The sequence below is a fragment of the Haliaeetus albicilla genome, chromosome 18 (genome assembly GCF_947461875.1).
Source record: "Haliaeetus albicilla chromosome 18, bHalAlb1.1, whole genome shotgun sequence".
Taxonomy (NCBI): Eukaryota; Metazoa; Chordata; class Aves; order Accipitriformes; family Accipitridae; genus Haliaeetus; species Haliaeetus albicilla.
This window is the reverse complement of record NC_091500.1, coordinates 3,482,829-3,507,099: the sequence shown is the minus strand read 5'-3', so window position 1 is coordinate 3,507,099 and position 24,271 is coordinate 3,482,829. Positions and strand designations below refer to the sequence as shown.

General features: G+C 49.0%; 1 protein-coding gene across 1 annotated transcript in view; it reads left to right on the top strand.

Moving 5' to 3' along the window:
• Positions 1–8,759: 8,759 nt before the first annotated feature.
• XKR6 (XK related 6) overlaps positions 8,760–24,271 on the top strand; it is a 182,968-nt gene continuing 167,456 nt past the window's right edge. The window contains exon 1 of the mRNA XM_069805550.1: positions 8,760–9,565. Within this exon, the coding sequence (XP_069661651.1) occupies positions 8,811–9,565 (755 nt within the window). The 5' untranslated portion in view covers positions 8,760–8,810. The remainder of the gene's footprint in view (positions 9,566–24,271) is intronic.

Below are 24,271 nucleotides of genomic sequence, written 5' to 3'. Positions count from 1 at the left end.
GTTAGCAAATAACATGTCTTGAGTAAAATGAGAGTAGGAGATAATTTAAATGGGTGCCACACTTAGCCTTGGCAATGAAATTACAAAAGTGAATCAACTTGAAAGCAGAATAATTTTTCTCAACAATTTAGGTAATTATGGACAAGGCAAGCATTAGTTTTTGCTGCAAAGAAACTGAACCAGTTACTCTGGTATCTTAGGGCAAAACTTCAGTTCCTTAATTAAGAGATTTAGAAATATTGTGTGCGCTGGCAGATGGAAGAAATGATAAGAGCACTTGCCAAAGCTGGATATGCTGGTGATGTGCACACATCAGAAAGCACAGTGTGTGCCTGAACCAAGGCTTCAGAATAGCAATACTGAATTTTTAGATGTTGTCTGAAATAGCCACATGATCATTTTCGCCATACAGATGAGAGACCTTAAGCATCCATTTCAAGCTGGGCAAATCTCATCTGTCCCCTGAGATATTAAATGACCTGTGGAAAGCCAAATTAATTAAAAGCATTTAAAAATAGAGAAAGGGAAATGGTGATGCTTTTAATATGGTGAGAGAATAAAAGGAAGTAAGAAGTAAAGTGTTTCTGTTCACCTACAAAAGAGATCTTTGCTCAGTTATAGAATAAACAGTATTTATGCCCCATCTCCTTACATCACTTAACACCAAGTGGCAAAGCCAGATGAAGGGTTCTTTTCAAAACAGGTAAAAAGTCCATGTTGCTGCCTGAAACTAGAGCCTGCTCCTGCCAAGAGAGGATAAGTCAGGAGAGGACAGGGGCATGGTGTGGGAAGATCCCTGGAGAAGCAAGCTCATTACTTCTGCTGCTGTTGAGAAGAAGCTGACAGCTCTTAGGGAGAACAGATCTTGTCCATGCCTAGAACCAACATCGGTTATAGGTACATGGGGATGTGCACTGTAACCCTGCTCCTACCAAAAGAAATGGCAGAATACTCTGGGCTAGATGTAGCTTCTGAATGTCTACTGCTGCCTGAGATGCCTCAAGGTAGCTGGGACATCCTGCTCCAAAACTGACAGGTATGATGCAGGAGGTAGGGGAGACCCAAGTCCTCTTGGAGCATCAGCTGGAGGCCAAGTGAGATTCCCTGGGGCCCTTCAAATGGCACTAGATATCTGCATGTGGGCAACTGAACAGAGCTGTTGGTGAGCTCCTTCTTGACCGTGATGGGGACTCGGACATCTAACTCACACATGGATGCTGACACTCGGATGTCTCAGTCTGGAGCTGAATCCAGCTCCCACTGACTTAGAACAGGGGCTCTACCAGATCGAGGAATTTTATTCAGGACCAAAGTGATGGAAATGGTGGTTGTAGTGGAGCCAAGGCAGGGGGCAAAAGATTTACTGACTGCAAAAGGACACGTAAGCGAGAAATCCCATGTGGTTCATGGTGAGAAGAAAAGGGCTGCAAAGGTGTAACCAACGTAAATAACAGGAATAAAATGGGAATGGAAATTCTGTCTTCAGGACGAAAAAGGAGAGAAAAACAAGGAGACGTGGTGTGGACAGAGCTTTAGGAAAATGGTCCATGGAGGATCTCACAAGGTCAGTGGGGAATCAGGGGAAGACAATTTCTCTGCGGTACCTTGACTAGAGGAAGGACTGCGAAGAGAAGCAGAGACACTGAGGTGTAATAGCCCACATTAGAAACAGGCAATGCTTGGGCTGATGTTTCAGCCAAAGGGAGATGGAAGAAGCTACAGTCAGCAGAGCGGCTACCACCAGCAGCCTTTTCCTTGTTGTTTTCCAAGGGGAAACCCAGGCAGGTTGGGATTAGTGCAACATTCTGTCTTTATTGGGTTTGATAGAAAAGGTCATGCATTTAATTAACAACTCTGTGGTGACAGCATTAATTACAGGAAAATACTTTATTCTGTTACATGCATGGGTTTGGATGAGGTTTACAGCATTATCAGGTATTAAAATGAGCATCAGGGCATGTGTCTGGAAAAGGGGGGGGGGGGGGTGTCACATTACAGGGAATATACTTTACCTTAGTTAAGGTGTGAAATCCAGCTCCGCTTCCATGGCTATATGTTGGCTTTCCCAGTGACCTAGAAGAACAGAAAAGCTGTATGCTATGTGCAGTTCCTATTGGGACAGTGGCCAACCTTCACATGCACCCAGTTCAGAAGGGGAAGCATCACCTGACAACTTTATTTTTCACTGAGCTCCAAAGAGCAGTGTGGCACGCTGACAATAGCAGCCAGCTACTCTATGAGATACGTCCCTGCCCTTCATAGCCAATTAAATCATTGGAGCCCCATGAGGGGAAGTAGGAAATGCTGTGTAGCTGCTTTTCCTAAATCCCAGCTTGGAAAAGCACCAAGCAAGTCCATCAAACTGGAGGTCTTAGCTGTTAATGCTTTTCCAAGGGGAGAAACAGACAGTTCCCTGCACTGCTCACCACCTTTTTTGGCTGATGAACTCATGTTGCTTCTTCCTGCCGGGTAACCAGTACCTCAAAGAGCACAACTGAGGGGATTAGCCTGTGCTTGGTTTAACGGGAAAGCTGGAAGTCCTGCCAGGCTTTGCAAAGAAAAGGCAGGCAGGTCAGAAAGCTCCTTGCAGTCACCCTCTTCTGCACAGGCCAGTCCCCAGGTGGCCCTACGATCACGCATCTGATGCCACTGGTTCAGCTGATTGCATCTAAAAGGTGTCCCACAAAGGCATGTTTCTGAAAGCAGAGAGACAGATTCCTTTTGATGCGCAGTAATAAATGAAAACAGTTGCAGCTCTCAGGAGATTAAAGGAAGCCTGAGGAGAGCTGAATAAACCATGTCACCCCAGGTAAGATCTAGATAATAGGAACTATGAAGTTTGCTAATGCACTTCCCAAGACCATACTGATTTTTAAATTTGTCAGGAGATGTAAAGTGATTTAAATGTAATATTGCTGTCCAATAGAAAAAAGTTTGGGATTCACATATTTAGAAGAGAATTGTTATCCAGCTTTTATCATGCAGCACCTGAGAACCTGAACATGTTTTAGGGACTTTAATCAAGCTTCACAACCTCTGTATGTTCTATCAGTAACTCCATTTTGCCAAAAATACAGCCAGAAAGAGGAACCTGTTTTGTTAGGAAGAGCCTCCTGTTTTAGATGCCTTCCTCTGTGATAGCCCCATCCTGCTAAAACCTCAGCGAGGGAAACGAGGGTGGCTCACAGGGATATTTACTTTGGAAAGGACCTGCCTCTGGCTGGATTACTGGAGCCTAAACACATTCTTTAATTTTAATGTATTTCCCAGAAAGTGTAAGCCATTCAAAACTATTCAGTTGCACGTGAAATTATGGAGTTGTAAGGAACTGGGATTAGAAGTCAAGCACCTGGTCCAGCTGTGAGAACACTCCACGTTCAGTTATTTCAAGATATCAGTAGGGACTAACACATGATTATTGACAGTCACTGATAACACTTATCAGTCGATTGCACTGCTAAACCGAAAACTCAGAAACTAAGCCCTCAAATGTAAAAGAAGTGCTAGAACTGAAAAGCTTCATCAAACACCCCTCACAGTCTCTTAGAGGCAGTTCTTGGGATGACTGTGAGCTGGCTTTTCAATACAATAACATTTGGTACCTTCTGCACCTTTCCTAGAGAGCCTAATGTCACAAAGTGCTGTCACGGGGAGACAAGTAACAGCAAAAGCAGCATCGTGTTAATCCTCCCCCGACATATACATGTAGCATTCAAAAAGTCTAATAGAAAGTACAGAAGTTAATCAACAGAAGCAGTGACCTAAGTGTGTCTTCTGAGTCAAGCTCACGCAATAACTATTAAGTTTCCCAACATAACCAACTTCTGGTAGCGCGGATACTTTAACGTTGTGGCAAAGGAGGCTGGAGTCTTTTCTGCCTCATGCATGAATAACAAAGCCACCTGCTATATTCCAGCGGTGGATGCTTTATTGTTAGTGATGATGCATGAGGCAGAAATAATGCAGTTTGATTTTTAGAGACAATACCAAGTTGAGCTTGCACGGCTGTCAGCCCACACTCGTTTGACTTGGGAACTGAGCAAACAACATGGAAGTAATTGATGGAAACTAATGACACAATAAGATGTCATTTTTCTGACCTACTTTGCTTAAAGTAAATCCCCATTAATTGTAATTATCTGTGCTGGTAGCAGAGTACACCACATACACCAAACACTCAGCTGGAGCCATCCCCCAGTTATTTAAATGAGGTAGTTCCAGATTTACACAACTGATTCTGGCTTACATACCTCTCCCTATATAGTGTTTGTTCCCCTGATCTGAATAAATGCCTGGAAGATGGAAGACCACACAGCTCAATTAGCGTATTGATCAGGACGAAAAAAGCCTTTAACCAACCAGCACAAGAAGGTTGTGATGCCATGCCTTGGTTTGCTGAGTGCTGCTGGAGTACCAACACACCTCCCCTTCCTGGGGCCTTGCTGGTGCTTCTGAAGAACAGAAAAACCATGAACTGCAAGGCACAGACAGATCAGCTTGGAGTACTGCAAGGGGAAAACCCTTGCTAAACATGTTTTAAAAATACTTGCAGATCTAAGGGTCACCCAGAGTTTACCGGGACCTCTGGACACAAGTGCCTCCAGCGCGATGGAAGCGTGGGTCGCTGCTTAGCACAGGGAAAAGCTTTCTCCTCTCAAACATAGGAGTTAAGAGAGATCTCAACACGGGTGTGATTGACACTCACAACTTAAAAAAAACCACCCTTAAAAACACATAGTGTTGGCTAATAAAGGAAACAGGTTCTGACTAATGACTGTTCTGGCTTTCTGTAAGGGCCAGTGCTGCAACAAAGCAGGACTGCAGCTCTTGTTGATTGAAGGGGCGAAGCATCTTCCCCATGTCCTCGGCCAAAGCGACCACGCGGCAGTGGCTATGGATTTGGGGAAATCAGAGGGGTTTGTGGGGTGCTTTGAACGTGGCTGCATCTCTGCTGTGCGATAAGTGAGTGAGCGGGAGCTGGAGAACATCATGGGATAATCAGGAATTAAGATGTAAGCGGTGGAGATATCACTTCTGGCCACCCACGGAGTCATGTATGCGTGACTCATCGCCTGATGCAGGAAGGAACGTAGTGTACCGTGCATCAAAATGGACAAGATCTTCCCAAGGAGAGATGATCTGGGCTGGAAAACCTTTCAAGGGCTTTCATCCCAACTGTTTATTGTTTCACATTGGTATGCAATTTCCTTTATAAAATCATGAAGCTATGTTTTAAAACTAGTTACTTTTTTTTTTTTTTTTTTTTTTTTAGTCTCTGTTACTCCTACTGGAAGGATCTTCCGATTTCTAGACTAAATATATTCATGGCCAGTTCCTACTCATTTACTCTTCTGCTGTTGCCCTGCAGTGTCACAATGCCTTTCCCTTCCCTTGCATTTACTTTCTAGGATGTATTTATAGGCAGAAAACATATTCCCTCTCCAGTCTCATTTTGCTAAACTAAACAAGCCAAATTCTTTCAGTCCACAGTAGAAAGACAGACTGTCCTGACCTCTGATCGATGCCTGGCTCTTGCCTGCACATATTCCAGCTTGAATTCACCGTTCTTGGACACAGGTGGCCACACCTGCACCGAGAAATTCAGAGGCAGTCTCAACAGTATATTGTATCATGTCATATATTGCCCAAGCAACTGCATTTCTCATTTAGTGTGCCAACGCTAAAATCCTTAACTGCTGTCTTCTCCCACCCATATGTCTCATCACACAAGTTTGGGTTGTTTTCGTATCAAAACAGATGACTCTTCTGCCCCCTTATTGGGTCATGAAATGCAATGTGCACCTACACTTCTATTTAAATAATAAGAAAAATAGTTTTATTACTTCTGTGCTGTTTTGCTTTGGTTTTTTTTTTTCTTTTCAAATCTGCTACATAGAAAAGTTTGAAGAAATGAGGAATGTTTCCATTTATATCTCATCATACTGCAAAACAAAAGTTTAAGCTTTAATATAAGAATACGGGTCCCAGAGTCCTTGTTTCTTCCTGCTGTGAGAATTAACATACTTATTTACTGCTTAGGTTGTAAAGTGTCGAAGAGGAGAGGAATTTTATGTTATGTGTACATGCCTTATGCACATGAATTCAATTCAGTCCAGTTGAGGGCTGGCGTCCATCTCATTTATTTCCATATTTGTATTTCTTGCCACAGCTTAAGTCAGAAGAAAAGAAGGGGCTACCCTCAACATTTGAATTCAGCATCGCGGGGACCTGCGGGATCACGTCCTCTCCGATCTCATTATACCTATAACACCACTTTTCTCCTTTTGAAGAACTTTATGCCAGAGTTTCAAAAGACTTTGAGTTGGCCGTATATGGGCGTGCATCAGAGTGCATTCATCTGGAGAACACACAAAGCTTGGCTTTCTGTCTCCTTTCTTCTCTTTCTCTGCTATAGGAGGATCCAACTGTTTCAAAACCAGCGGCGTCTTTCAGACTTAGCAAAACTTTCGAACTCCTTCAACGTCACTCGGAAAGGCCAAATACATGCTTCCCAGACAGCTTATTTAATATATGCAAGTCCTCCCACTCTTCTTAAGATTAAACTAATTTTCCTTCCCTGGAAAAAGCATTTTATCTGCACTCATGCACCTTTCCGCCAGCTGGTTTTTTTTTTTTTCCCTGTTGAAATTTAGACTCTGCAAAGCAGCAACTTTGGCAGCCAGTTCTGGAGCACTGAATCTATCAGCCCTGATATTTTGCCACAATTTAAAAAAAAGAAAAAAAACACAAAAAAAAAATCCAAGGGAAAAAAAAAAAGGAGAAAGGGTAGAATTCAAACTCCCACAGAAAGAGGCAGAACCAACAGCTGGAGAAGGAGCATCTGGAAGGAGCACACTTATCAAATGGGGAAAAAAAAACCCCAAACAGAAAAGAGGGGAGATTGTATCCTACAGAGGACAGCACAAGACAGCACAGAAAAGATGGACATGATGAACAAACGTGAGTGGATAGAAAGGGAAGCGGGGAGGAAGGACCTTGAATTTGGCACTCCCAGCCTGCCAGCGGGTCCTTTGGTGAAACACCTGCCTGGGATACAGCTCAGCCCCAAGCAGATCCCAAAACCGGAGCTGGGAGCTGCTTCCTCAGCTTGCCAGAGGTTTGTCTCCTCCAGCAAGGAGCTGAGCCCATGGAGAGGAGCTGGCTGGTGTGCCTGACCCCGTGAGATCAGGGTGGGGGAAGCAGTGTCCCCCAAAGTGGGTAAGGAAGGGACAAGTGCAGAGGACAGAGGATGCGGGATCCTTGCGTTTAGAAGGAGAGGGACAGGAGGACGCTGCGGTGGGAGATTTGGGAGGTCACTGAGGCCATGTGAGGTCGGGGTGTTGAGGTGTGCTTGGAGACTGCTGGTATGCAATGGGGGACCTATGGGATGGGGATAGGCAGGAGTCCTCCCTTCCCCAGCATGGCCATGGGAAGGGAAAATGCAAGGAGAAACCCAGAGGAGGACCTGGACCTGGCGGGTACCAGGGAGCTGCTGGAGGTGGGAAGTGGGGAGGCCATCTGGCTGCGGGTGGGCTGAGGGCAACCTGGGTGGCAGAGCGGTGGTCCTGGGGTTTGAGGGTGAGCAGGTGGTGGGGACTGGGAAGTTGCACAGTAGAACAGGGGTTTGAGGGCCAAGACACTGGGCTGGGGAGGTGATTGGGAATGGGATGGGGTCAAGCAGGAAGGGGCCCAGCTGAGGATGGTCTGGGAGATGCTGGTGTCAGCGCACAGGGCTTGGCGGAAGAAGCACAATGAAGCCTGTGGGTCCTAACGCAGATGGGACGGGGAGAAGAGCAGCGGGTGCCGGTGTAATGGGAACGGGGCAGTGCTGGGTTCTGGTACAACGGGAATGGGGCGGTGCTCGGTGCTGGTGCAATGGGAACAGGGCAGCAGTGGGTGCCGGTGCAATGGGAACGGGGCAGTGCTGGGTGTCTGTGCAATGGCAACAGGGCAATGGGGCAGCGCTGGGTGCTGGTGCAACGGGAACAGAGCAGCGCTGGGTGCTGGTGCAACAGGAACGGGGCAGAGGGCAGCAGTGGGTGCTGGTGCAACGGGAGTGGGGCAGTGCTGGATACTGGTGCAACGAGAATGGGGCAGCGCTGGGTGCTGGTGCAATGGGAACAGGGCAGCGCCGGGTGCGGGTGCAACGGGAGCGGGGCAGAGGGCAGCAGTGGGTGCTGGTGTAACGGGAACGGGGCAGTGCTGGGTGCTGGTGCAACGGGAACCGGGCAGCGCTGGGTGCGGGTGCGACGGGAGCGGGACAGAGGGCAGCAGTGGGTGCTGGTGTAACGGGAATGGGGCAGAGGGCAGCAGTGAGTGCTGGTGTAACGGGAACGGGGCAATGCTGGATACTGGTGCAACGAGAACGGGGCAGCGCTGGGTGCTGGTGCAACGGGAACGGGGCAGCGCTGGGCGCCGGTGCAACGGGAACGGGGCAGAGGGCAGCGCTGGGTGCTGGTGCAACGGGAGCGGGGCAGCGCTGGGTGCCGGTGTGCGGGGGTGCCGGCAGAGAGCAGCACCGAGCGCGGGGGGGGCCGGGGCAGCACCGCGGTGGGCGGCGCGGCCGCTCCCTTTCGGCGGCCCGGCCCGGCCCGGCCCGGCGCGGTTGTCCGCCGCGCTGCCCCGGCTCGGTCGCTAGGCGGCCCGGGCCGTCCTGCGCGGTCGCGGAAGCGCCGCCCCCGGAAGCGGCGGGCGGGCTAGGCGGGCGGGCGGCGGGTGGGGGGGTGCCGGGAGCGGGGACGGGGGGGGGCAGAGCGAGCGAGCGCGCCCGGCGAAGGGGCCGGAGACGCGGCGGCGGCGGCGGCAGCAAGATGGCGGCCAAGTCGGATGGCGGCGGCGGCGGCGGCGGCGGCGGCGGGGGCTTCTCCCAGCTGCACAACCTGGACGAGGCGGCGGCGGCGGCGGCGGCGGCGGGCGTCTGCGGCGCCGGCGGCGGCGGCGGCGTCGGGGCAGCGGCGGCCGAGGGCGCGGAGGAGCCGGGCGGCAGCAGCTCCTTGCACATCTGCCACTGCTGCAACACGTCGTCGTGCTACTGGGGCTGCCGGAGCGCCTGCCTGCGGAACCTCTTCGGGCGGCCGGCCGCCGCCGCCGCCGCCGCCGAGCCGCTGGCCCCTCGCCCCGCCGCCGAGGGGCCGCCGCGGGCGCCGGAGGTCGGCGAGGCGGCCGAGCGGCCGTGGCTGGACTGCCTGTGGATCGTGCTGGCGCTGCTGGTGCTGGTGGGGGACGTGGGCACGGACCTGTGGCTGGCGCTGCACCACTACGGCCGGCGGGACTACGTCTGGTGCGGCCTGACGCTGGCCTTCGTGCTGCTGCCCTCGGTGCTGGTGCAGATCCTCAGCTTCCGCTGGTTCGTGCAGGACTACACGGGCGGCGGGCTGGGCGCCGTGCAGGGCCTCAGCAGCCGCGGGCCGCCCATGATGGGGGCCGTCGGCCGCCGGGGGGGACCCGCCGGCGGGGTAGGAGGAGCCGCCGGCACCGTCACCCCCGGGGCGCAGCGCCTCTGCAGGATCTCCGTCTGGGTCTGGCAGTCCGTCATCCACCTGCTGCAGATGGGGCAGGTCTGGAGGTAAGGGGGCGGCCGGGTCCCGGGCGGGGGGGTGTGTGGGTCCCCGGACCGGGTGGGGGAGCGCGGCCGGCCGTCAGCCGGTTGCCCGACATGGCGGTGGGTCGGCGGCCCTCGGCGGAGGTGGGGCGGACGTGGGTCGGCGTCGCCTCACGGTCTGAGGTGGGTCGGCGTCGCCTCACGGTCTGAGGTGGGTCGGTGTCCCCTGGCCGAGGCGGGGCGGACGTGGGTCGGCGTCGCCTCACGGTCCGAGGCGGACGTGGGTCGGCGTCGCCTCACGGTTTGAGGTGGGTTGGTGTCCCCTGGCCAAGGTGGGGTGGACGTGGGTCAGTGTCACCTCACGGTCTGTGGTGGATGTGGGTTGGCGTCACCTCACGGTTTGAGGTGGGTTGGTGTCCCCTGGCCAAGGTGGGGTGGACGTGGGTCAGTGTCACCTCACAGTCTGTGGTGGATGTGGGTTGGCGTCACCTCACGGTTTGAGGTGGGTTGGTGTCCCCTGGCCAAGGTGGGGTGGACGTGGGTCAGTCTCACCTCACGGTCCATGGTGGACGTGGGTCAGTGTCACCTCATGGTTTGAGGTGGGTCGGTGTCCCCTGGCTGAGGTGGGATAGACGTGGGTCAGTGTCACTTCACGGTCCGTGGTGGACGTGGGTCATTGTCACCTCATGGTCTGAGGCAGGTCGTTGTCCCCTAGCTGAGGTGGGGCGGATGGGCATTGCTGTCACCTCGTGGTCTGAGGTGGGCGTGGGTCAGTGTCACCTCATGGTCTGAGGTGGACGTGGGTCACTGTCCCCTGGCTGATGTGGGGTGGACGTGGGTCAGTGTCACCTCATGGTTTGAGGTGGACGTGGGTCAGTGTCACCTCATGGTTTGAGGCGGAGGTGGGTCACTGTCTCCTGGCTGAGGTGGGGCGGATGGTGGTTGCTGTCAGCTCGTGGTCTCAGATGGACGTGGGTCGGTGTCACCTCATGGTCTGAGGTGGTTGTAGTCAGTGCTGTGTCCCCCACATGGAGAAGCAGGGGAGATTCGGGGGTTACTCCCACTTTGGGTGAGGAGAGACCCAAAGGGAGGAGAGATTCCCACAAAATGAGCCTGGGGGGCTGAGCTGGGGGACATGGGGGTCGTTGTCGCCTCGTGGTCCGAGGGGGACGTGGGTCAGTGCTCCCCTGGGTGGAGGAGGTGTGAGGGCCGCCCTTGCGCTGAGGGGATGTCCAAGGGGAAGAGAAGCTCCCCCAAAATGTGTCTGTGGGGCTGAGGAGGGAGGAGTGGTATTCGTTGGTCTGAGCAGGATGTGGGTTGGTGCCCTCCATGTGGAGATTTGGGGTGACCCCTGCTTCACTGAGGAGAGCCCCGAAGGGAGGAGAGATGCCCCCCAGATGAGTGTGTGGGGCTGGGGAGAGGGGAACGGGGGCTGCTGTCACCTCATGGCCTGGAGGGGACAGGGCTCGGTGCCCCCCACAAGCATGGGGGGTGGAAGGGGTTCTAGCTCCGTCGGGCTGTAGATGGTGCCTCAAGGGATGGGGTGGGCTCTTGCTGCCCCACGGACATGGGGCAGGATGAGGAGAGGGGGATGGAGCTGATCTTCCTGACAGGAGCTGATGGTGGGGGGGACACAATCCACGGGTGACAGCGTGGAGGCAGGCCCGGGGCTGGGGGTGACCCTCGCACCGGCAGCGCTGCAGAGGGAGGTCCTATGGTCCTGGGGAGGGCTTGCCCCACCGCTCCCCTTCTGGAGCTGGGGGGGGGGTAGCAGCAAGGGAAAGACCCCACAGAAAATGGGGGGCTGCTCCAGAGAGGGTCTGCGGGGGGGTGGTCGGCGGAGCCCCAGCTGCCGAGCACTGGGATGTGCCGTTTCCAGAGGGTTGGTGTCCTCCTGGCACGGATCGAACCCCCTGTAGATGGTGAGGGGGTGAGAGTCGCGTCAGTCCCTGAGAGCCTCTCCCCAGCCAGCGGAGGGGGAGCCTCTGGCTCGCTGACCCCCCCGCACTGAAGGAGCAGGTTGTGGGAGTGGAAAAATGCAGCGTGATGCCTCGGCTGTGGCTTTGGCGAAAGAAGAAACCTTCTCCTCGGCCAGGCGGCGGGGGAATGGGGACGGTATTGGGGTTGCCGGTGTGAGACTGAAGGTCAGGGACGGGGACTGTTCCCCTCCAACAGGAGAGGTCCTGGGGTAGAGGAGATGCTGGTGAGAGGAAGGGTCTGGGAAGTGACCCCAGGAATAAAAAAGCATCCTCCAGAGTGAGCTGGAAATTGCGTTATCCTCTCCAAAAAGAGATGTGGGAGGAGGCAGGGAGGGATTCTCCGGGATGAAAGCCTGTAGATGCAAACGCTACCACAGAGATGTCGGTCTTACGGAAAGGGGTGCTGTAAGGACAACTGTAAAGACCCGGCGTGGCCCAGAGTCCTCTGAGATGGGATGCGGGTTAATAAGATGAGGTGTGGGTGATGGAGGAAAGTCTCCGGGTTGTGTCACGGGGTGGTGGGTGCACCCCTCCACCCCACGGATGGGTTAGGCTGTAGGGAAGAGGCTGCAGATGGGGTTGGCTGGGGTTTGTAGCTTTTAAAATAACCCTTAGGGAGAAGATGCTGAATTTTTTTAAGGGGGGGAGAAGATGGCACGTCATGGTGAAGCAGTGGGAAGCCCTCGGGGGGGGCTCACTGGAAGGGTTAATATCCTTGCGTTGGTATTTCCCAGATGAATTAATGGGGCAAAAATAACGTCACTGGTGGATTTTAGGATTTTTCTGCTGAAGTACAGATGAGAAAAAAGATGAAGGGGAAGGCGGAAAGTGATGATTGATGGGGAGGTCCTCCCCCCCCCCCCATCTGGGTAGCCGAAGGGGTTAACTCTGCTGCCTAATGAAATCGGTGAAGAAGTGGCTGGAGTTAAGATGGAGACAGCATGGTTGAGCCTGGGGGAGGGCTGCGTGGGTGGAGGCAGGGGAGGGCCTTGACACCTCTTCTGAGGACACCGCTCTCTCCAGATAAAATGAATATACACATCAAAGATTTGTATTTTTTTCTAAAGAAGCCGAGGGGGTGGAGGGGAGGGGATCTGTGTGGGAAGGGTGCATGAAATGTATACCTAGGAAATAAGCCCATGAAATCGTGCAGTGCAACAGCAAATACATATTTCTTCTGCATCTTCAATGTCATTTGTGTAGCGTTCAAAGCACATTTGTTCTCAACTTCTGCTTGGGGCTTTATTCTGTTTTCTTTAATTTTTTTTTTGGCAGCTGAGATTTGGGCTGGGGGATGGCGGGAGGGGGATGTCTGCGGGTGATGCATGTGAGGATGATGAATTGGTACGCGACCCTTTCTCCTGCTTTCCCTGGTACTCCCGAGTGCTGATCCCATCAGCAAAAGCAGTTCTTGATGCAGATGCTCCTCTGGCAAGTTGGATTTTTCCCCTCTTGGAGCCAGGCAAAAAGAAATGCTTGTGTATTAGCAGTGGTGAAAGCCGGCTTTTGCAAAAACACTCCATGCCGTGGCACGCTTGAGTGAACAGGTGGGGAGGGGGACACTGAAGTGATACCGGCAGAGACAGAGGGGGTGCATGTGAAGGAGGTTTGGGGTTTTTTTGGTAAGATGAAGAAGCAAAGCTCAAGTTGCCCAGACTTTTCCCCACTATGTTAATGCAGAGGAAAAACGTTTGCTTCCGAGGTTGTGCAGGGCTGGGAGTGCCGAAAGGGACTGAAAAGGAGCTCTGCAGACTGGATCACGTTAGGTGAAATAAGGGAGCTTTCCCTCCTGTTGATTGCTAATCCCACTAGCACAGAGCTCTGGCTTTTTAAGGCGCGCTGGACAGCGTGGACAGCATGGAGCTGACTCCCAATTTCTGATCAGAGCAAGAATTAACTTCATGGGATCTGTGGGCTAGCCTCCACAAGGGTGTCTTTTTGCATTCCCACTATAGCTATTGCAAACGCCATTAAAATTAATCTTGAATGCGGTGATGGGACTAATACTGGAAAGCGCTGTTTTAGTGGTGTTTGCCTGCAGCTAAATCGCTTTGTGCTGGTAAGAAGCGTATACGTGGAGACGGAGGAGGAAGACCTAGGACGATGTAAGTTCAGCGCGTAATGCACTGAGCCTGGTTTCCTGCATAATCACGGATACGCGCTGCGACTGCATGTAGCGTAATCGGGATTGTAGGTTCTGTAGAAGCTGTCGTGGCTGTTGCTCAGCAGCCGGAAGCAAAGTCGTAGAGAATAGAGGGGGCAGGTTGGAGTTGTACAGAAATCCTCGTCCTGAATACGTTAGGTAATCTGGGTTTGGATTTGGGGGATAACAAATTCCTGTAGGGGTTTCTTTTCCTAAACGTTGGGAAGACTTGCCAATAAGATGATGAATAAATAACATTTTATGGCAGAAATATAAACATACATCAGGCTCTTATTTTAGCAAGATTGTCTCTCCATTTTGTCAGGATTGTGGGAGAAGTAGCTTGTTTTGAGCAATCTGGGTGGGGGCTTTGTCTTCTGTTCATGTCCTCTGTTGTCCTATTCAGAGAGTGAATTGTGATCAGGCAGGAGTGTTGGGGGAGCAGTGCAAGTACTGAGGGGGGCTTAATGATATTCCTGTTTTTTTGTGGTTGTTTTTTTGCTCAGCTGCAAACCTAAGGCTGTGTTAATAGTGCCTGCCTATAGTGGCTGCTGGAAAGAAAGTATACATATGTATTGTAAAAACATGTGTGGATGCATAGATATATGTACATATATATATTTAATTTTTGCTTGAAGTAGTATGATCTCAAATGGCATTCCCACTGATAAAGCTCAGGTCCTGGGATTTTTACCTTTATAAATCTACAATTTTCACCTTTCTTCTCAAATCTGTTAGATTGTCTTGAGGACGAGAACAATTCAGCCAGACTGTCCAAAAAGTAAAGGATACCAGTTGGAGCACATTACGCTCACTATTGAGCTGCTGCACTGCAAGCTGCAGAAGGGCTGCTCATTGAGGAGGGATGTTGCAGTGCTGTGGTTTTGCTGGAAATAGGCTGAAGGCGGGTTGGTCGTCAGAGCTTGCCAGGGCTGTTGCTTTCGCTGAAGCCATTCAGCTGTGTAAATTCAGGAGAAATAGTTTTGACTTGAAGTTTTCCTATCTTGGATAGTCGCACAGGCTGTATTAATGATAATCAAGAGTATAACTTCTGTGTGTGATGTACCTTTCTTTAACCTCTTATAAGTGGGTTAGTGGGTCATGATTGCTGTCCTGGAATACAAGATTTAGAGTATAAAATATGATCCTTTGCATTGCGGCGTGCTATTAAAGAAAACATTATTGGATTCCATTGGATTAACACTATGTGGAGTTTGAGCTAAAATGAATGCTGATCAGCTGGAAATCACTCTGGGTCTGTTAAACTGTCAGTAATGGTAAGTTTTGTGACTTGAATGTAATATGTTTGTGGGTTTTGTTTTTAAAACTGATCTGAATAGGTGTTTAAAAGAAAAACATTCTGTAGAAAAACAAACAAACAAACCAGAACAACCCTTGCCACAGTTTTGACATTACAAACACCTTGTGTATTTGTGTGATTAAAAGAAAAATTACTAAAATTTAGGCAAAGACTTTGCATCTTTTTTATTAGTGGAAAGACCAAATCTGTGAGTTGTTCATCTTTCGGCATGCCCGGAGGTGGAAGGATGAATCAGTGGGTTTAAATGGAATGTGTGGTATTTAGTGACAACGCGATGAGTGGGCTTAGGCTCTACTAAAATACTGTGGTCTGGGATGAACTGTGAGTTAGGTCCATGCTACTTTGGATAGTTTAGAAATACAGGCAGCTACAGCTCTTAAGATATCTGCCCAAGTCCCTCGAAGTGGGAGACATCTGCTTGTCAAATGACAGATGAACGAGAAGCTGCTGACCTAATACTGCCTCGTTGTCTTGGTTTGGGATGTTCAGCTCTGTAGAGCCTTTCTGTAAATTTACTGCCTTCCCTGGCACACTCGAATATCTTTTTCAGCTTTTTCTGGTTAGCTTGTCTGGCATCTAAGTTTTTCCCTTTAGCCAAGTTTTAACAGCTTGCTTTTATAGTATGGAGTTTTGTCAGCTTTTGACAAGTTGGCAGACGGAAGACATTCTGGAATAGATGATAAATATGTTCTCCCTACAAAATCAGGTCTGGGGTATACCTTTTTTTTTTTTCCAGCGAGGTGGTTCTCCCTTCCAAACACCTTATCCGCTCTGCCCCCATTTCTAAGAGTTTTCTACGGGATCTCTGTAAGTGCGTGCCGGGCTGCGGGTGTAGAGGTCCAAAGACATTGAATCTGAAGTGCAAGGGAGGTAGGTTGTGTGTGTGTGAAAATAATCATCGCCATAATAATAATAATGAAAAAAGGCTTTATCACTTGAGTAGGGTCTCCATTGGTTGCGGGGTGGTGGCGAGGCTCCGTGTCTTGTTGAGTGCTACCCACTAGAGGGGGTCAAACCACAGATGTTGAAGCAGTTCTGCTATGCCAGCCTTGGGAGGGCAGAGTTTTCTCCAAACCTTTTCTTGGGAGAAATAACGTGCTGCCCTGACCTGGTGGGAACTCACCTTCCCATGCAATTCAGTGTTTTTGCAGTGACAGCATGGCTTGGGTAGATGGGTGAGTGGCATTCGGAGGAGAAACTGGAGTTTGGTTTCCTCTTGGACGTGAGGATGCTGTTGAGGAAGAACCATGTGGGCACGAAGTGCCTGGTGAGTAAGGTGGTCCTGCGGTGACAACAGCTTGTCAACCTCTTCACCATAGTATGTGGGGAGGAGGAAAGGGAAGCAGAAATGCTTTGGTGACCTGATTTTGTTCTTGCTGGAACCACCATAAAGTTTCCATGGCTTTCAAGGCGAGGATACCAGTGCTAGGTATTTTCAAGAGAACATCTCCAGGAGTCCGAAAACTACAAGGGAAGACAGCTTCTTTGAAGTTGGGTTGCAGGCTGCTTTCCTAAATGCTGCTACCCGCATGGTCTTTGACCAGAATTTCCCTTTTCAGTTGCTCAGGCTTCATGCTGAACTCTAGGAAAGACAGTTGTGCCTTTTTTTCCAGGTGCCCCATGGCTTTATCTCCAATGCTAGTGGCAACCCGAAAGTGGATTTCCTGGTGGAGGGGAGGCAGGGTGCCAAGGGAAAGAGGAAAGATGGCTCACCTTTTTTGTATGTTAAAATTACAGGCTCTCTATTTTCCACCTTTCTAGATGCTTCCATTTTGCTTTTAGCTGCATTGAGCTAGCTTTATTCTTTGCAGTGGTTCTCCTCTCAATACAAATGTAGGTTATTCAGGGAGCATTTCTTTTAATGAAAAGGATGGAGGTAGAACTGATGGTGATAAAGCATCTCTTTGGAGGAGAGCTGCTTTCGCTGTCTTGAGACTGCAAGGAACAGAAATTGGACGTCAAATGTGTAGTTTTCCTTGGGGAATGAAGGTAAGCCTATGGAGAAGACTGGATCCTTCACAGAACTTCTCACTGTACTTTCATTTTGCTTTATTTCCCTTGAATCCTGACTTGATTTTTAGTGCCTCACTGTCATTAAAATCAGCAGTAGTATAAGCCAGTGTTCTAACACCTGAAAGCTCTTAGGCAGGAGGAACTATGAATCAGAGTAATGCTTTGCTACAGCTAGAGATAAATTGTAATTAAAGGTATAAGCAAAGAACATGTGCCAAATCTTGTTACTTCATTGACCCACCTTCTTCTGATGTGCTGGGATTCAGACTGATGCCCTAGTGTGCTATGACTGCTTTAGGGCACTGAGATGCTTTTCCAAACCGGATCCTAATAAAATGGGTAAAGAGCTTTCTTGGGGAGAAGGATCTTTAGAAAATCCTCAAACCTAGTGGCAGTCTGGTGGTGGGAGGGACAGCTTGCGTTTCTAACCCTGTGGAGCAGAATGGCACGACCTTTGCAGGCAGATCAACAGGCACATCCCATGTCCTTGGGGACTGGTGGTGACCACAGTGTCAAAGATGCTCTGAAAATCTCCTGGGCTGTGGGACTGAGGATTTGGCTGGGTCCCAGGGCAGCTGGCAGCAGCCCACTGCAGCTCCCCATGGTTGGATTTTTCTTTTTTCTTTTTTTTTTTTCTTTTTTTTTCAACTTCCTCCGATCTGGGAATTTGTATTGCCCACCACCCTATATTCCAGTTTCGGCCTATGTTTGGTTATGTGTAACTGCTGTAGCATAGGAGCCACATTTACATTGCTCAGGAGGAGTCTCAGGAGTTGCTGTTTGTCTGCCCTTGGGCAAATATGACCCATGGACTGAGTACTCCATTTAAAGTATGCACATGCTTGGATGGCTAAGCTATGTGTCTGTCTCTGCTTTCGTTTTTTCAGTATAAATGGGTGTGTTATTCCTTCCATCAGTGTCTTGAAGCCCTAGCTGAACCAGCAGCCCCGTTAGAGCAAAATTGGATCTTGGCCAAGAGACAAAAAATAGAGCGAAAGGCAATCTTAAATGTGTCCCCAAAACTATAATGGGACGTGAAGACTGTGCTTCTTCTCACGTCTCCTTTCTTCTGAAATCTGTGAGAGCTCAGGTTCACCTATGAAATATTCACAGTCTGTCCTTAAGTGACTTCAGCTGCACAGAAGATCTTTTGCAGAATTGGCAGCTTCACCGAAACCTCCTGTATTCAAGTCCAGAGCCTTTATCACGAGAACCTCCTCTTCCTCTGCTCTGCTCTGGCTGCACAGTTGCACTTTATGATGATTTGGTTTATCTGCTGCAGAGGCTGTTGAGGATTTTTGCATCCCAAATAAATATCTGTGTATTGTATCCCCTTTTGTACCCGATGGGATGAGGGAATAGGCGTCTCCTCACTTGTCCCAAAACCCCATGGGAAATAGGACTAAGACAGGAGTGCATCATAAATGCTGCCTTAGTGGCCTGCTGTAGATGGTCTGTGAATGGGAACTAAGAAAAACAAGCCTGTTGTGAATAGGCTGAAATTAACACTGCAGAGGTCTGCGCTCATGCTGGAAAAAACTCGATAGGCTGTTGTGCTGTATCACCCTTTCTACCTTTGCAGGTCATCTTGATGCGGGAAAAATTTGCTGTAAAACCCCCAGCAATTTGGCAGAACTCTTATTAAAAACTCTTTAGGAGCCACAATGAAAAAGGCTCTGGCACCTGGAGCTGCCTTTACCACCTTTCTAATTAAACCTGCAGAAAAAGCAAATCAAACCCAAGCAATGGAGAAGCGTGGCCAGCTGCTGGAGCCTCCTTCAGCTCCTGTGTCTTTCTAGATGGGGTTTTCTATAGGGCAGCGGTGGGGCAGGGCTGATGGGCCACGCTTCTGCTTGCACGATGGGCACTGGATTTCACAGCTCTCTACAAAAATAAAGGAGTCATGAGCTCCCCTGTCCTTTCAATGGGGTGGCTCAGGCTTGTCTGCTAAAGCAGGGGGACGACAAGTAACCCTGTGAGTTTTCAGAGAATTCCAGTGTCTGGGAAAATCACCATTTCCCCGGTTTCTATTGTAAAAAAACCACCAGTTTAACTCTTGATGCTTGGTTCCCCCACACAGGCAGTCCTGGATGATAGGACTGGCAGTAATGCGTTGCTTGATGTACCAAACACAGAAGACAGCAGTAAAGCACCAGGAGTGGTTTTGAGTTTGGGATTGGAATTCATCCCAGTTATGTCTAAGCGAGGGAAAAAAGAGCAACGGAGGCCGATGTTGTTGAAGTAAAAATTGTAAAGAGTGGTATAAGCAGAAGGCATTTAAATAATGTAAACAGTCTGGCATGGGAGGAAGGATGGGAGGCATTCCAGAAACAAAGGGAAAATAGTTTTAAAACATGGCTAAAAATACACCAACTCTTGAATTCCAGAGATTATCTCAATTAGCGCTTTTTCAATATATCTTTACAACAGAATTGTAGGAGTTCACAAAAGATAATAGAGGCTATGAGATACGGAGAAGTGATATTAATTTGTTTAATTAAAAGGATGAAGGGCTCCCTAAAATAAGATTCACTTATCTTCTGTCTCGGGGAGGAACGACGTTATATTCAGAAAACCGTGGCTTGTAGCATCATAGTGTGGAGAAAAAGTGGCGAGAGCTGGGGCTGGGAGTAAGAGCCCCCTTCTTCAGCCTCAGTAGTTGCTTGCTCAGTGACGTTCAATAGCAAATCCCTTCCCATGGGATTAATGTGCTATTAGAGCAAAATGGTATGATTTTACATTTCCAAGAGGATTTTGTTTGATGTTTGGGGAGCAGAAATTGGACATTTTCCTCCAATAAAAAAAAAAAATAGTTCAGACATCAGAGCTTTCAGGTGCAGGCAAACACACTTTGGGCATCCATATGTGAGGAGCTGTACATGTATATGCTTGATGTCCTCCTTGGCTTTGAAGGCATGCTAGCACGTGTCAGAATTTATGTCCAGCCTCAGCTCTGTATATACACCCTTTGGCATGGGGGAGAAGCAAGCATTTATATCCAGCCATATTTTAAGAAGTGTAGGGGGAGGCAGTAGGGGCGAGGGAGGAGAGAAGACCCTCATGTAGATCTAAATTAAATTAGCCCCCCTGGATGTATATTAAAATGTTAAGTAGCACTAAGCTCTGTATCCCAGCTCAGCAATATTTCGAGGCACTTTATTGCTTTAATGGAGGGATAAAATAGAACCTGCAATTATAGTAATTTTTTCTAATTGAATATTTTGCTTTATTCTTTCCCTTTGAAAGCTTGACTGTAAGTACTAGCCTTCATAAAGCTTTGGAAATATTTATACTTTCCCTTTCTGGCAATGGGTGTAAATACGCTTCTTCTTGGGCAAGACCATTTCGGTCCCTCATGGCAGAGGAGAAGAAGAGCTCTGGAAAGCAGTGGGCAATAAACCTTTCTCTGCTCGTTCTAACCATCTTGCCATTAACACTGGGAAATACTAGTTTCCCATCTGGTGGAGAGGGGGGAATGTGATCTTACAGACTAAATCCTTTCCGTCACCGTACGTGGGCTTGACGTGATTGTCAGGTGTATTTTTAATTAATTTATTGTTCATGCAGGGCTAGTGCTTGACAGCTGCATCCAGTCTTTTATCCTCAGGCCATGTTCTGTGCTGGCAGACGAGATCCTTGATTTCTGCCACCTAGGCTGAGTTTGGGGGGGACGACAGGAAAAAGCACCTTCTGGATCTTGCTTGAGCAAGATGTAAATGGCAGGTGAAAGCAAAAGCTGAAGGGCAAGGTCCTTGCCCAAAACCATTTGAGACTGGTGGTGCAGTGATGCTGACAGTAGGGATGGGGAATTAAACTTGAATTGCTGATGGTATAATTGGGTGTCGATTGAGGTTTTTGAAGTAGCCATTTTCGGTGACACAAACTGCCAGCTTTTCAAACATAGGTTCCTACCTCCAGCTCAAGCCTCAAGCAGGCAGAAAAATGCAGATAAATTAACATAATAATTGCATTGTGCGTTCTCTGTGCTGAATCTCTGGTTTAAAGAGGGAGATTTGCTGATACTTCCTCAATGCATACACCCGCGACGGGATGCTATCAGTTTTACGTTGTTGCAATAGCTGTCTTCTCGTCTAAAGGAGACTTTTGATCCAATAAACTGCTTATCTCGTGTAGTTGTCCTTTCATCTAGCGTGGGTGGTGTGTGATGGCTGATTGAAGGCGCAGTGTTGTGGTTTGTGTATGAATATTAATTAGGAATGGAAATAATTTGGAACAGTGTGCACCGATGACTCTCGAAGCACTGACTGCAGAAATGCATCTGTTCCTCCCTTGCGGGAGACTTACGGCTACAAGTCCAGGGAAGATGCGAACTCACATTGGGGTGTGAAGTCACCACATACGGGCTGTTGCGCCGACACATCGACCTGATGATATAGCGAAGAGGTTTCTGTAATGCTTTGTTTCCCAGTGTTTGTTACGACTGGGCTGGGGAAGAAATGGTTTCTTTGGGGAAAGCTGCAGCGGTGCCTTGCCAAGTCATGTGCATCAGACCCGGAGCGGGAGCTGGAGGTTGAGGCTTTCGCATCGGCATGTGGCTGTGTCGAAAGGCAGCGCGATAGACTTTCGCGCCCTTGTTTTTGTGAAGGACAAGCTTTCCTCCTGAACACTTAATCTCACCTTAGTCCTTGTGAGTCCAGTTCTGTTGTCACATATTGACGTAAATGCATCGTACTGCCAATGCCGGGAAAGGCTCCAGCCCAAAACCTGGTGCAGCTTGCTTTTGGATGATACAGGAGCCTCTCTGTGGGTCTGCCTTGTTGCTTTCCTCTGCTTCAAGTTGCTCCCTTGAATAATAGACCCACAAAATCCTATCATGTGCACTCATCAAGCGTAAAGCCCTCTTCGACTCACTTGCTGGGAACTCACCCTCAATGGCCACATCTCTGCTTGCGAGCTAAGTAATGGCAGGATTTGTCCTCTGGCTCTGAGACAGGCTGGCATAGCGTAGCTGTTTCTATTGTGTTAAGCTTTCTTGGCTTTCAGGAGAGGGTGGCTGCCTCCAGGCTGCCAGCTGAGAGTGGTTTCTGGGTCGTGCTGACTTCTGAGCGGTGCTGAGGGGCTGCTGGTGTGAGGGCTGGTAGGTCCTGGCCAAAATTGTGCCAGGGACAGTCCTGTAGTTGTTGAGCTGCAGAGGCTGTAGCATCCTAATGTACAAGAAGGAGCCCAGAAGGATGCAACGCTTTTGGAAGGAAAATATTCCCCTTACTTAGGGTTAATTTTTATTTTCTTATGAGAATATGTGTTTTTTTTCCCAGCTGATGAATGTGTATCCAACCTATCAGAGTCTCTAGCAAAATGGTGAAACACTGGCCCAGGTTGCCCAGAGAGGTGGTGGATGCCCCATCCCCGGAAACATCCAAGGTCAGGTTGGACGGGGCTCTGAGCAACCTGGTCTAGTTGAAGATGTTCCTGCTTATTGCAGGAGGGTTGGACTAGATGACCTTTAAAGGTACCTCCCAACCCAAACTATTCTTTGGTTCTATGAAAATCCACTTCTAGCTTTCAGATGTGGCCACATGGTTTACCTGTTTGGGTCTAAATTTATTTTATGGCCCATGTGTGTGCTCCAGTAGTGGAGCCCAGATCCCTTCATTGGATTAGATTGTAAATACCACCTTTGGGAGATTTATATTCAGCAGATTACTTTAGTATTAATGCTTCAGGGTGAAATCCAGGTGAGCGATGGAGAAAGGAGAATTGCTTAGGCATGTCCATCTAGCTGAGACCCAAACACTCGTGTCCTTGTGAACCTGTCCAGCTTAGGTGCTGATGGGGGAGGATGTGGTTTGTCCTTCTTGCACCTTTCTTCAGCGTGCTTTGCTCTGCGGTGATGACCCGGTGGATTAGGCTGGGACCATCCTGGGAGCTCTGGACAGGCAGTGAGCCAGAAACACGCACTTCTGGGGTCACCCATCTTCACCCAGACCCAGTGGAACTGAATTTGTGGGTGAATTTTTTTTTTTTTTTTTTAAAGCAAGCTGAGTAATTAGCTGATTTACTTTAAAACTCCTCAGAGCCCTTAAAAACAGTGGTTTAAAACCAGGTTGATTTTTCTGCTTTCTTCAAAGCAGGGTATTAGGAAAAGCTGTCTCCTGCAGGCATGTTCCTCTCGCAGCCCACAGGCACTCCATGGGTGCCGCGACATGTCACACACGCTCAGTGTCACAGATCACTTGCGTGAGTGTGCCACTTGCTTTAAGCGGGGCATGATGGCTGTCAGAGGGCGATCATCTTGATCTGCAGGTTCAGTCTGGCATTTGCTTCGTTGCTGGCGTGGCTGGGTTGGGTCTTTGAACCAGCACGCGCTTTGCTTTTCCATTGTGTGCTTTAGATCTGGGATAATAAAACATCAAAGTAAACTATACTGTTGTGGATACAGAAAAATCAGGACACTCAGTAGGACTTCAGGGAGTAATAAATTTGTTCTATATTTAATCTCATATTTATCACAGTGTCAGTATGAGACCACTTCATTTTACTACATTAACTGTATCTAAGAATAACTGAATACTTGAAATATTGAGAAAGTGGCTAATACCTGGTGGTAGCTGATGGGATCCAGCTTTAATAGTTATTGATTGGTTTCAAAAAGCTCCCAGTAATATCACATGTTAGCTACTGTATGTCGGGAGTTAAAATCTTATCGGTTATTTAAGATGAGAAATAATTGTAGATTTTCAACTTAATCATCCTTCAATAGATGAATACAGCCAGGACTTCAGGTGTCATTTACAACTTTGCAAAAAATTATGCTTGATCTGCTACAGTTTTATTGTGTGAAAACCATGGCATCCCTAAGTTCAAATGTTCTTGAGCATTTCCTCAGCTGCTCTAAAATTGGTGTGGCTTCTCTGGTTGGGGCGCAAACACCAGTTTGAAATCTATCAGACAATGCACACAAGAGACAAATGAACCCTGTGGGCTTGGTCTTATTGCTTGGTCCTTTCTGATAATGCCCCATATCTCAGAATGTGCAGGAGAGTCTGCAGAGGTGGGCTGCAAAAACCCATGTATTCTCATAAGAAAATAAAAATTAACCCTAAGTAAGGGGAATATTTTCCTTCCAAAAATTCAGGAGAGCAAAAAGTAAGATTAAACATTGCTTTTTAGTACTAAAACTCTGCCTGGGTAACCTAGCATTTACCTGAATAATCTCTTCACTGGTATGCTTCAAAACACCACCTTAATTGATGCTTTATTGCCATTTGTGCAGTGCGTGGTTTTAGTCTTTGTTTTACTGCTCTGGAGTTTAA